We start from the raw sequence: 14,746 nt of genomic DNA, 5'->3' as shown, positions 1-14,746 counted from the left end.
AATTTTCCATTCCAGTTCATTTTGCGGTTAGTGTTTGATATGTTTTTGAAATCTAGTTTTAAGGAAATCAAATATTGGTAAGTAAAAATATATATGTACATATAAAAAAGTAGAGTTTGATTAATGATGACATGTAGAACAAAGTATGTTATGCGGCATACTCGAAGATTGCCGTGCAAAGCTCGGTCGCCCAGGTGCTATACAGTTAAATGCCAAATCAGGGAAGCAAATGGTTTGATTACATTGTAACTGGATTAAAATCCTTGTACTCTTGAGTATTATCCAATTTTTTTTGATTTATCATATAAAGGCCACATACGCTTTGTTCAATGCTAACCAATTTTATTTCTTCAATATCACTCAATATATGTTTGCATGTATGTAATTCCAATAATATTTTAAATACAATTTTAAATTTTCTTAAATTTCTTTCATACAAATTATATATGCACATAAGTTTCTACTCTATTTGAATGAATGCTTTACGTACTTATTTTTTCCTTTTTTCGATAATGCAATAACAATATTAATTAAATAAAAAATACACAACTGTGTTATATATAATCGTTATTTACAATTATAATTTTTACGCGATTTGGTAAATAGGTAAATAAATGTTAAGTGGAACAAAATAGGTACATTAATTAAATTTTATTTCATCATCTTGATAAATATCTATGTATGTATTAGTATAAGCAGAAGTTACCAGCGTTGATATTCTTATGTGATTATATACGCATAGAACGGGTAAACATTTTAATAACACTTTGCTGTTTTGTTTACGACTTAAATGGTTACAACCGAATTAGAGCGGTATTTATTTGCTTTAGCTCGTATTCTCGATATCGTAGAGTTTGTTGTTGTATATAAGTATTTGGATTACTTCAATGTGGCGCTGAACTGCCATTGTCTGGCTTATTACCCCACAGCCAATTTAATAGCACCGATGACGGTGATTGACCCGATTGAGCTAAACAAATAAAAGAAAATAATTAATATAAAATTACAAAAGAATTGATTTCTTTCATACCCGCTTCCGTGCCAACTAATTCGGAGACAGCAGCTTGTGGCATTTTGGCCACATCTTGTTGTATCTTTTCCATTTGTCTTATACGCTGATCGCGTTCCTCTTTAATCACTTTGTCCTTGGAATGATTGACAGTTTGCAATTGCGATAATCTAAATAAGATTAAAGAGTTATGAATTACTTTCCAATAACTAAAAAATATTATAGAAAAATAATCCGCTTACTTTTGGCTCAATTCATCGGTTGAGTCACTACGGCTGCTTGGGCTAACGACACCACGCTGTGTGACACTGTCTGTATTTGTTGTTTCGGCCGCATGTGTAGTGTTGTCAGCTGGTGCATTTGGAGCTATGAGGTCAATAGGGTTTTTATTTTATGTTTATTTAGACTTGATACGATTCCAACTTAAGATAAACAAGTAAAGGTGTCTAAGTTCGGGTGTAACCCAACATTATATACTCAGCGTGGGCTTCAATTGCATATTTCATTTCAGATAAATTACTTTTCTACATAACACGTGGCACCGCCCCTTAAAAAAAATGTTTCCCCATTTCCTCTTACAGTAAAACTTATAAGTGAAATATCATTGATTCAAAACTATTTTTTTCTAAGTTATAGCTTATTTTTCTAGTATACTACCCTTTTAAACTTGTTTTATATCTAAGTCGCCGTGGTCTTTAACCGATCCCGTCCATTTTTACTAGAAAAATTTCCTGCTTTAAGGAAAATTTGTGTACCCAATTTTATTACGATCCGTTAATTTTTCTTCGAGTTATGGCTCCCGAAACATAGAAAATTGCTTAGTCATAAAAGGGGCGGTGCCACGCCTATTTTTTAAAATTTGAAATTTTTCCTATTTACTGGTATAAATCCACTTGGGAAATGAAATGCCATTGTTATAAAGCTCTTTTTTTGCAAAGATATAGCTTATTTTATTTGTACACGACCCTTTTAAAAATCTTTTATATAATAGTGGGCGTGGTCCTTAACCGATTTCGGTAATTTTTCTTCAAAGCATTCCTTATAATTAAGGCAACTTCTCTGCCGATTTTGTTGATTTTTGATTTATGATTAATAATATTTGTAAAATTGATTTTATTACAAGAGGGCGGTGCCACGCCAATTTTAAAAATTTTTTCAAATTTTTATCGACAGTGTCAATATCAGTCCACACGTCAAATTCCAACATTCTAGGTGTATTATTTAATAAATAATCAGGTTTTCTGTGTTTTCCAAAATGTTATATATATAAAAAGTGGGCGTGGTTATCATCCGATTTCGCTCATGTTCAATACCAATCTATTGTGGGTCCAGATTAGCTCATGTACCAAATTTGGGAAGATATCTCAATATTGACTCAAGTGATCGCATTAACGGACGGACGGACGGACATGGCTCAATCAAATTTTTGTTTCGATACTGATGATTTTGATATATGGAAGTCTATATCTATCGCGATTCCTTTATACCTGTACAACCAACCGTTATCCCATCAAAGTTAATATACTCTGTGTGCAAAGCACGGTGAGTGTAAAGATACCTTTTAAACCGTTTTTGCAATCTCAGACAAGGTTTCGTGTTAGTTACAGTAAAGATATTTCAAGGAAATCGTATGGGTAACAAGTTATAGAATATTTTAGCCCATTAGTTCCCAAAAATGCCTTTCTTTTAATTTAAAAGAATAAATAATATTACATTCGGAGAGCACCAGAAAATTGTATGTCCCTTGTCCTATATGTCAGAGGGAATTATATTGATTTCTTAACGAAATATCAAGTTCTCAGATATCCTGTCAAATAGTTTAATTTAGTCGCTAATAATAGTTTAGAAGAACGTTCATAACAGGAGCTCTCCCCGAAGAAGGAAAGCTAAGTCCACCATATCATATAGGTATGCTTGCGAGGAAGTCAATGCAAGAGCGGAAAGTCATTTCCCGCAATTTTGCAGTTAATTTCTAAGCCGAGGATGTGCAAGTTTTTATTGAGAAAAAGAAAAATTTGTGATCGGAAACAGAAGCAAACGCAGTTTATAGTGTCATCTAGTGTTAAGTAGCAGTAAACTGCAAGTGCTATAAGTTTTTCTTTCCTGTGGACTGCTAATTTGTGCTGCGACTACGACTTAGGCCCGGTTTTTCAGTAGCTGTTTAAGCTAAGCTTAAACTAAGTTTGCTTAAACTCTAGTCAAATTTAAACTCCAGTTAAACTACTGAGCAGTTTTTCAGTCACAGTTTAAGGCCGCCTTTGGGGTATGCTTTTTTGTGCGGCAACATTGGTTTTTTTATTATCTATATATTGGCAAAGTTGACGTAACCATATCCATATAAAACAGCTGATCCAACCAACCTTATGGAAATCAATGTAACTGGTCAATGGTGCCATACCATAACACCCTTGCCATAACCATACCATAATTTGTAGATACGGCAACAACTGTATTTTGTTTACCCAACAAACATGGAAAAAAATTCTCCAGCGAAATTATATATATAGTTCCGGAAGTGATATCCAACATCATTATTTATGCCCCTATTACGGTATACAACTCAACATAGTTGGGTTGTAATTAAAACAACTCAACTTTCAGACAACTCAACTCCTGTTTGGTATTACGAATTACAACTTATTTCAGTTGAAGTTGAATTGAGTTGCCAACCTAAGAAAGTGATGACTTGACAGATAAATGAACAGCTGATCAATTTGTGGCTGAAATTTAAGCATTTGCAAGTGATTCTTTATTAATAACAAAATGGATATTAGCATAGAATTTTGTTATAACGACGAAAATGTTAGTGACAAATGCGTTATGTTGCGAATAAGAAAACATTTACGCGATCACTCCAATCCCTTGGAATTGCCAAGCACCAAGTAAGAAAACGTTTAAGTGACAATTGATAAGATTCTAATGTAGTTATATTTGCAGATTTGTAAGCTATTTTCGGTTAAGTAAGGAAGCATTTTGCTCCTTACTAAACAAAATGAAGGGCCATTTCCGCAAACGCGTTGGAGGGACGGCTGTACCTCATATTTTAAAATTATGCGCTACACTCCGATTTCTTGCTGACGGCTGCTATCAAAAATGGTGTGGAAATGATTTTAGTGTTGGACTGGCACAACCTACAACATCATAGTTGTCAAAGAGGTCTTAGATATTATTCAGTTTTTCATATTATTAGTGCGAAGTGGATTAAAACCCAAACAGCAAAAATTGTATTTTACTCTAAAACAGGATTCCCAGGAGTAGTGATTAGTATCAACTGGACTCACGTTCGCATAATTTCACCTTTTTTGGTTGCATCCGAACTGCGGCCAGCCTCATCCAACTTCGGAATTTCGCTCCATAAAGTCAAAAAGTTATTCAATGTAATCCTTCGTTTAAACGTTGTTTATTCTATAAATGTGTACAAAATTGTAGATTTTTGTTTGATTTAAAAAAGGTTGAACTACCGGCTTTAAATTTTTTGTTTTTTTTTCGGTAACGTTTTATGAGACCGTGCACCATCTAACTCTTATCAAAGGTGGTATCAAAAGACGCGTTCTCCGTTTTCAGGATTAGAAAGCGAAAATTAAAAATTTTATTTCTGTCGAAAAATATTCACAACAACCCACAAAATGGCCACGAGAGGACCCGAAATATGAGGCCCGAACCATAGTTTTTTTGCACAGAACATATTTCTGCGTTGGCGGCCTTCGGCCGCGATTTGTAAAAATAACCCTGGGTGGGTCCAACGCCTTTCTGCATTAGTATGTACAACAAATGTGGAAAAATACAACAACCACATGCAAATTTGAACCGAAATGATATGATAGAAATGAAATTTTAAATTTTTGTTTTCGGATTCTAAAATTGGAGGTCGAAACGTGTCTGTTGATACCGACTTTGAAAATTTTTGTTAAAAATTGGGTGGTGAACCGTTTTGTAAAACGTTACCCTTTTTCAAAACAACTGCAAAATTGTATGAGACAACTGCTAATAATCCGTTGCAAGATTTTGACGTCTTTGACAACTACACCAACACAAGGTTGTAAACGGTAATGCCAAAAAAGTTGTTAGACTAGACAACTCAACCGACATTTTTTTGACAAGTTGAGTTGTAATCTGTAATACCAAATTCCGAAATTTCAACTCAACCAGAGTTGAGTTGTAAACGGTAATAGGGACATTAATTATTCTTAAACCATATAGTTCTTGAGTTGATATCCAACTTCATTCTCCAATCACTATCCATCCTTTGAGCAATTTTGTAAAATTAAAAGTTTTCAAGTTGATGGTGCTGTTGTTGTTGTTGTAGCAGTGTTAAATGGAGTGACAGTCCTTGCTCGGGAAAAATCCCGAGTCGCTCCGGTACATAGAACCGACTGTCTAGGGGCGCGTTATTTTGTTTCAAGTTGATCTCCAACGTCTTTAATATTTTCCAATTAATATCCTAATTTCGAGAGATCTTGAGAAATGTACAGTTCTCAAATGAATATTCAGCAAGTTTCTCCAGTTAATATCAAGTTGACTTGAAAAAAATCTCCAAGGTGGTACCTCCAAAGCAATTAGCTATTTATTGTGAGAAATAAACACCTAATTGATACTAGTAATGAGGTGTAAGTAATCAAAAATAAATTATATAGGCGACCACCGTGGTATGGTGGTAGCGTACTCCGCCTACCACATTGAAGATCCTGGGTTCATGGCCCGGCCAAAGCAACATCATAATTTTAGAAACAAGGTTTTTCAATCAGAACCCACTTTTTCTAAGCGGGATTGTCCATCGGCAGTGTTTCGCAAGCACTCCGAGTGTACTTCTGTAAAGAAAATCTCTCAGTGAAAACTCATCTGCCTTCCAGATGCCGTGCAGAGTCAACATAAACAAGTAGGTCCTGTAGAAACACGACGCAAATTGTCTAAAATCTCTTCGGAGATTAGCGTGTCACATTTATTTATTTATTAAAATATATATATTTAATTTTATTTTCGTGAAAAAACTGTAGTATGGAATCTTACATTCGGGTCCAGTTAAAGAACCACAAGTTGTTAATTAAATTTATTCAACTTAAGTAATAGCATTTTTTGCTTTATAAAAAATTACCCCTTTTAATGAGTACGCTATGATTCTCGAGTTGAGCCACTGTTTCGAAACAACTCTTGAGATATTAGGAGTATGCCTAGTTATCAACATGAGCTCTAATGGTACTCAAGCCCAAATGCTTGTTGGGTATATTCGACGCCATTTCGCATGAACGGAAATCACCGATAGGTTAACAAGAGTTTAACCCAACCAGATCGACCGCTTAAGCTCAGCTTAAACTTCAGTTAATGTAGACTGAAAAACTGCAGAATAAGTTTAAGCGTAGTTTAACTGACAAACTGAGTTGTACTTGTGCTGAAAAACCGGGCCTTATTAGACCCTATTTACGTCCACGGTTGCAGGAGCATTTACGCCAATACGACAAAACGCCAGTACAATAATATGCTAGTTCGCTCTAATAATAAATGGTATGATTTTACGCTGGTACCAATTTACGTTAATAAGCTTTTACGCGCATACGCTCTTACGCTCGTACGCTACCACACTAACAAGGTTCCACCCTACTACGATCAAAGATTTTTGAACATAAAGATGTTGCATGCGTGAACTTCAGTGGAAAGCAGCGGAGCTTCACAAAATTCTAGTAGGACACTTTCACCACACCACAAACTTTAACATAATTTAAGCACACAAAATACACTGGTTGGAATTCTGAACAGATTAGCTGAATAAAAAATGTACAAATAATTGTTAAATAATAAATACACACAGTTGTAGTTTAAAGCATTCAGCTATGGTGAGTAGTGAATGTGACCTACTAGAGTTTTGTGAATGTTGCTGTACACTATTTTTCGCGCATGCAACATCTCTACTTTAAAATTGTCTCTGCTACGATTACGCTATGCTGTTATGCCTATATACTGTTTGTATTAGTGGCAGATTGAACGGAATTTATGAAACTGTCAATATTCGAACTTTGAAAGTTATTCGATTGCATGCTCTGTTGAAATTCATTCAATCCAAAAGTACTACTAGGCTAGTCGATTAGTCGAAAAACCGATTGTAAACAAGGGCCCTAGCTAGGACACAATAAGGGTTTCAAAAAAAAGGGGATGGACAGAAATTTAACATGAATTGGGTCCCTTTTCAGTATTTCAAAATATATGCCAGATATTTTTCTTAATATAGGTAGTTAACTTCTATCACGTCAAGCCATAACCGCCAAATGAACTAAAGCGCTAATTAAACTTCCTTAACCCTAACGCCATAGTCGTAGCCATACCCATATCCATAACCATCTCAAATGTGATCGATTAATGGTGCCTTAACCTAAGAATCGTGAAAATTTCATAAAAATGAAGAAAACGCAAAAAATTACAGACATACTCCACAAAAAATAAGTCTCTTAGTCATAACTTATCCAAAACAATAAATAAAATCTACAAAAAGTTATTAAATTCAGCAACTCAAAGATTTTTAGGTTATGGATATGGCGAGAAACCAAAAACCAATTGGTTTGCTACGGTATGGTTATGGCGTTAGCGTTATGGTAGGGCACCATTAATCGATTATATTGATTTCCATAAGGTAGGTTCGATAAGCTGTTTCATCTGGTTATGGTTTTATGGTTATAAAAAAAAAAAATAAAAAAAGTTATAAGTCACCATTAATTGGCCCTTACGGCGGCAAAATTTTCATTTTCATCAGCTCATTTAACTTCAAAGCCCTTAGGATAAGCCATTTAAAAATTATGACTTAAACAATCAGGGCTTAAGCGACAATTTGCGTAGATTATCCCCCCTATTGCGAGTGTCGATTGCAGTAGATAGTCGACCGCTGAGCGATAATCGATTATCTTTATAATGTATAGAAATTATGGCCCCTATTATGAGACAAATTCGATCTTCGACCGTGGTCGAAAGAGCTGATCGAACGAATTTTCATTCGGTATTACGACGCGCGTTCGATGAAGGCAAGCATTATTGTGAATTTCGATAAATTCAAAAGTTCACAATAGCACATTTCCAATACTCTGTCAAATAAAATAGAATAAAAATAAAAAAAAAGCAGAACAAGTTATTAAATGCAAATATTAAAAATAAAAATATGACTACAACGGAATTGTGGTTTGATGATTCGTCAGATGAAGAGGAAAGCTTACTGGAGCTAGCCAGAAGTAGGAGACGGGTAAGATGCTTCAAATCCTTTGGAAGTGAATTCCACCACGTAAGTGTGGCTTTCTAAATAAGTTGTTAAATTGTTGAAATTATAAGTTTTGTTTATAGATTTATTCAAAATTTTAGACTGTCCATAGAAGCGTTCATGGACTTGTTGTCCAGTACAGATGAACTGCTGCAGGAATGCACAAGAGCCGAGTCTATTCCTAATATTTTTTTAATTTTGGCAACAGTTCTCCGATTTTGCGCTCAGGGATCCAACCAACCGAGCGTTGGAAACGGCATTCACTTATTTGTGAAAGATGAATAAAATTGAATTACGAGGAGGCTGAGCTGCATCAAGCAAAGTTGCATTTCTATAATGTGCAAGTTCCTTTGCTATATGGGGATTTTGTTCCATAATTGAAACCAGTCTTTCAAGCTGTTGCTTTGTACTCACGACCTTGGACCTATATAAAATTAATTCAAATAGTTTAAAATTACTAGCAGGTAGTAAAAAAGCAGAACATAAATACAAAAATCTTACATTTTAAACAATTCTTTTTCTATTCGATACAGCATCGACTACAAATTTCTATTCGCTTGAAAATTAGATACACAACGAAAATTTCGACAGAGATGAGTTGTCATAATACCAATTTCAAATTCGATTTTCGATGCTCGAAAGCCAGCGAAGATCGAAGATCGAATAATGCTCATAATGTTATATACATCGAAAAGTTGAAAAAATAGCAAAATCTCTCTTGTATAAAATAACTCTTTATAATGGTCCAAAGATTTGGCGATTAATTTGTATAGTAATACTATTAAATGCAAAAAATTGAATCGACAAATTGTCGATTCTATTCCGATCGACACTCGCAATAGGGGGGTTTATAATTTTCCAAAAATAAATATTTTTCGACTGTAAAGTTTGTCGCTTAAGCCGTTTTGGCTTTGAATCAACGAGTTAACCAAAAATATCAACCCTTAAACCTAGAAATCAATCATAAAACATAGAAAGAAAGTTAAATGCTGGCACTTTTCTACTTTTAAACAAAATTATATTCTAATAACTTACGTTCTATATAATTTGTTTCCGCTTTGATAGCCTCTACTTGTCGCAGCGTATTCGATAATTTTAACTGCAAAGTGTCGCGTTCCTCTAGCAGCGATACCAATTCCAATGTCATCTCCTCACAACGCATGTCGCGCTGATGCAACATATACAAAGCAAAGTCTAGTTCCGATTTTGGTACAACCGAGGAATCATTACTGCTTGGCGCATTATTGCCTTTCGCGGTAGCAGCGGCGCCGCCAACAATGTTACTATGTGATGAGGTATTTTGTAATTTGAAAGGATCATATTGTGCCGCCAAGCGCGCATACTCCGCTGAACGTATTGCCAACTGTTCTTTCAATGTGACTATTTCCATTTCTTGACTCTCAAGCGCTGCTTGCATCTTTTCAATTATTACATCCGCATCTGCTTCATGCTCCTCGTTTATGATGCGATGACGGAGGGGTGTTCCATCCTTGGAGGCGGTAGCGGATGATGTGCCCGATTGTGTGGTCGATACAGAGGCGGGCGTTGAAGTGGCAGTAGAGTCACCGGAAGCAATTTGTTGAGCTCCTTTATCGTTCATTTGTGCTTGATGATGCAGCGCCGTGATCTCATCACGCAAACGCGTCTCTATCAATTTAAATTCCGCTTCGCGTTGCTCTAAATGCTCACGCCACATTTTAGCAATTTCACCACATTTCTGTTCTACAATCGCCTCCCACTGCGCGTTCAAAGCAGCGTAATCAGTTGGCGGTGCACTAATGTTAGCGTTATCGCTTTCCTTGAGTGCCTCTATTGTTCGCCGCAGCTCGGTTATTTCAATGTTTTGTGTGTCAAGTTGCAGCGCCGCCGATTTTAATTTGTCTTCATTTTCGAGGCTACTCATCACATGATTATTTAACACCTTCAGTTCTTCCTCCATATCGCGCTTTTCGCTTTGCAATATTTGCAGCTGCTCTTCCAACTGCTTAATTTTCTCGTGCAATTTCGCATTTTCGCTTTCAATATTATTCTTATTTACTTGCATTTCATTGGTAATTTGCACGGCAAGATTATGTTCTAGTTCTTGTTTATCATCTTCCAAGTTTTTCACTTTCAATTTAAGCATATGTATTTCCTGATTCTTTGTAAGTATTTCTAAAACCAACTTTTCAGTCTGATCTTCACGCATCAAATCCTCAATACGTTGCTTCAAATGCATTATTTCAGATTCTTTCTCTTGTAGCTGCGCATTGAGTTCATCGACGTCCGCGCTGTGTGCAGTAATTGCGCTCGGTTTGACGTTCCCTTCGTAAGCGACAATCTCCTGCTTCAACTGCTTCACGCGCTCTTCTAATTTGTTATTGCGTTCCCGTAATTGTCGCATCTCCTCACTTAGAAGTTCTGAATTCGCTGTGGAAGCCACTACTGCTTCGGCACTTCGTAACTCCTCGTTCGCTTGCAATAGCTGGTAGTTTTTCGTTTGCAGCTCTAATAGTTGCGTTTGAACTGCATCTAAATCTTTTTCAAGACGTGTTACCGCCTCACTTGCTTCTGACAATTGGCTTTTTGTGTGTAGCAGCTCTGCTTGCAATTGCTCTGCATGTGTGCCCGCTGCTAGGCTATTTTGTAATTTGATTTCCGCTTGCTGCAAGGCAGTGACCAATTGTTCTTCGCGCGTTCTTATCCGATTCAACTCACCTGTTTGCTCCTCGTACGTCGCATGGAGAGTATTATATTTTTCTTGCAACTGAATATGCTCTGCTTTTAAAGAGTTGAACTTCTCCCTCACTTCGTTTTCATTTGCCACTGACTCAGTGTCGCACGTGACGAGCTGTTGTTGCAGTGCTATCAGTGATTCTTCTGCTCGTATTACGTTCGATTTTTCTTCTTCCAATAACGCTTGCAGCTCTTGACGATCTACGTTTATATCGCGTATTTCTGCTGTTAGTTCTGATATTCTTTGGTTGAGTTGCTGCTTTTCCATAACCCAGTTTGATGGCGGCGATGAATTGGATTGAGTTAGAGTGTTATCTATAAATTAAAGAAGAAAATGAAGAAATAATGATTAGAAGCCCAGTAGTCATTGCCAGTATATTTAAAAGGGCATGTGGTGGTAATTCCGCTAAAATTTCGGGGGTTGTTGATGCTGTTGAGTTACACATTCAATGGGTGCGACTACTCACAAATTGTTATCAAAGACCTCTAACGGTAGTCCAAGGAAACAAGCAGCTTCAACAGGGTGTTACGGTCTGCTGCTGCGGTCTACGGCCATGATCCCCTTGGGAGCGTGTTCACGCGAACACACCTAGCGATGTGGTGATAGTGGCGATAAAAAGAAAAATATCAAAAAGAAGGGAACAGACAGAGCGGCCATCACAGGAGGTAAAAAAACCAGCACGTTTTCTTGTTCCGGAAAAAAAAAAGAAAAAAAGGATTATCTAAGTGTCCAGAAATTATTTTTTATCACTGCTAAAACAAAAAGGAACAAAAATTATGGAATTACAAACATTTGCTTAGACGAGCTGCCGGAAAAAAAAAAATTGTGCTGAGTTGGTTAACTGTGGGGATTTGTGCTCTTAAATTTTCCAATTAAGGGCAAGCGTACTTCCAATTGAATTTTAAAGCCGATAAGCATTGTGCACATGAAAATAATCTTATACTACTTTTCGAACATAAAACTGCATTAATTTTCTGCAAGTCACATTTGATATCATCAAAATCGCAATTCCAGACGCGTCTGTAAGAAATGCAGCGACAATCAGCTCCGCAGTTACAAATGAAACGAGTTAAAAGCACCGTAGAATCAAAGACTTCTCAAAGGCAGTGTAACTAATCCTCCACTAATAACCAACATTTGTTCATCGTACACAAAATCTTACCTGCATTTCAAAGTGGGTAATTTACTTACATTTGCCATTCTGACTGCTTTACTACTAGCCGCAATTTCACTTTTTCGTATGGCAACCTACAACGGCCACATATTATTGTGACGTTGTCTGTGCTGACTGCATGGGATTTTCCTTTCTTATTGTCTCCACGATACCACTTGATGTCACAAATTGAGAACGGACAATTGCAGAGTCCAGAATTGGACAATTAGGGATTAAGCGAACAAATTGGGAAATACCCTAAAGCGCATTCGTGTATGTATGAAGGTACACCAAAACCACCACAAACTCCATACGCAGTAGCATATGATACAACGCCAACAACAACAACAGCCAGGCCGCCAGCTATAAGCCTGCTGCAATGCCACATACAATAACCACAACGTTAAAACAATGGGTGAGTTCGTTCCGTACTACGGACCATTATAATCTGCCAAAACCGAATTCGACAGTAGGATACTTTGGAAACCACTTAAAAGAAGATTTAGTATTTAAAATTATAGAAGTACGATACTAACTAGATTGGAGTAATTAACACACATACATTTACATTTTCATATACCCATAAGCATAACCATTTAAAAATAAATTGAATGCATTTCAATAGCCTTAGGAATGCGCTGCTTTAGACAAGCGCTTTGAGAATGCCGTACGCCCATTAATTTTTGTATTGCTTAATTGAATTATTGGAATACATATTATAGAATACTATTTTATAAATGATTTGGCATATATTTACCTTATTTTGGCTATTCAATTCGGGGTGATTCAAATGTGACTCAGGAACGTAGCAAAACCAATCTTGTTACCACGTTCAATGAGTCCCAGGTGAACATATAGAAAAAAAAAAAAAAATAACTTAAGTTACGAATCAAAAGTAAATTGATGCATAAAGGTCAAAAGCGTGTATAAGTACGCCCTTTTGTTTGAGTGAAGTTGGAAGTATAATCAATAAAAAAAAAAAAAATGAGAAAAGGGTATTAGAAAAAAAAAAGAGGAACATTTTTATTCCAAATTTTTTTTCCACTTCCTAAAGTCCGGTTCTTTTGGATATACGCTCACTTAGAACTCACAAATATATATAACGACACGCTCGTACCCAGACAGCGTCATCAAAGTTGTATAAAGAAATGAGTCACATGTGACTCATGAACTCATTCCACTATGCTATTATGAGTCACATATGGTTCATCGAACAGGGAAGTTGCCAATAAACTTCCATGAATACTTTTTTTTGACTTCTAGTTTTCCTTCAACTAACCCGAAGTAAACTAAATTAGGATAAAATAAACTAAAATGAAATAAACTAAATTAAGATAAAATAACCTCAAATGAAATAAACTAAATTAAGATAAAATAAAATAAAATGAAACAAACTAACTTAAGATAAAATAAAATAAGATGAGATAAACTAAAATAATTAACACGGAAATAAAACCGGGGAAGAAAATATATCAAATTTGTTCAACGCCTAGTAACTTTGAATTTCGAAACATTCCAAGACGTGTGAAATATATTAAAAGGATTCCGTACGGATACTAAAATTTCCGACTGGGTTTAATGACACAATTTGTAAGTTTATTGTATGCATCTGCAAGTTGAAGAATAGATAGAGAGAGATAATTTTAGTTCTGCATTTCATCAAAAAGAACCTACTGTAGTGAACGTGGAAGTACCCGCAAAAATTGTTAACAAATTTTAAAAGTTATTTAATTTCTTCTATTTACCTATATAAATTCTAAGTTATTACATAAGGAAAGCTATGTAAAAGAAAATGTCCACAACGATTTCGAAAAGAAAAAAAATTGAAAACTTGAGAACTGCTTTAGAACCTTGAACATTTTGGAATTTTCAATAGATTTCTGTCTATACCGTTTTACACGGATAAATAAAGCCCAATAACGTTACGGAGAATTAGAAGCAAAATTTTGGAATTTCTTTCGAAAACATTTTTTTTCTGTTATTTTTTAAAAGCTTTCAATATACCGCTAATTAAACTGGTTGCTAAAATTAGCGAAATAAAAAAGGGGGGAAAAGTTCGTTGGTCTTAACCTCAGAGATTTATCTAGCATGTATTAAATATAAATATAGTCTAAGTTTCACAGGAATGAATTGTCAATAAAAACATTGTAGTAATGGGAATGCTGGCGTTCTTTTTTACTTAGAAGGCACGTAGGGCATACAGGTAAGGGGCCACCGAAAAATAGGTGCGTCGGTGGCCATGGATTTTGAGGGTGGGTCTAGCACCGGGCGTCGCAACAACACCCGCGGCGCCCCCTATATATATTCGGCCTTTATGTTTATTTTCCCTTTGGTTATTTTAGTTTAATTTCCGCAGTTTTTTTTTAATTTTGATTTTAGAGTTAGTAACCCGTCTTGTCCGGTTCGGTAGTTTTTTTTGCGTCAGTTTTTTTTGAATTTTTGAATTTTTAAATTTTGGAATGTCTAACGGTTTGTCCGTGGCATCCGGTCCGACCGGATGTCGTTTTAATTTGAATTATAAGCGTTCAATCACAACAGACTGCCAATGATTTCGCAACTCGACTCTCACACCTGCTCTCTGAGGGCACAACTCATCCTGAAGGAATACAGGAGCAGTGGGAGCATATCTCCAAA

The 14,746-nt window shown here is 35.8% G+C and overlaps 1 protein-coding gene across 1 annotated transcript in view; it reads right to left on the bottom strand.

Annotated features, from left to right (window-relative positions):
* Nucleotides 1-320: 320 nt before the first annotated feature.
* The window catches only part of lva (lava lamp), a 60,710-nt gene continuing 46,284 nt past the window's right edge, over nucleotides 321-14,746 (bottom strand). The window contains exons 7-10 of the mRNA XM_067784941.1: nucleotides 9,279-11,273; nucleotides 1,252-1,375; nucleotides 1,031-1,179; nucleotides 321-970 (exon numbers count right to left, since the gene is read on the bottom strand). Of these exons, the coding sequence (XP_067641042.1) occupies nucleotides 885-970; nucleotides 1,031-1,179; nucleotides 1,252-1,375; nucleotides 9,279-11,273 (2,354 nt within the window). The 3' untranslated portion in view covers nucleotides 321-884. The remainder of the gene's footprint in view (nucleotides 971-1,030; nucleotides 1,180-1,251; nucleotides 1,376-9,278; nucleotides 11,274-14,746) is intronic.

The sequence above is a fragment of the Eurosta solidaginis genome, chromosome 4 (genome assembly GCF_040869045.1).
Source record: "Eurosta solidaginis isolate ZX-2024a chromosome 4, ASM4086904v1, whole genome shotgun sequence".
NCBI lineage: Eukaryota > Metazoa > Arthropoda > Insecta > Diptera > Tephritidae > Eurosta > Eurosta solidaginis.
Note: the sequence above shows the minus strand (reverse complement) of the source record. Positions and strands in the feature narration are given on the sequence as shown.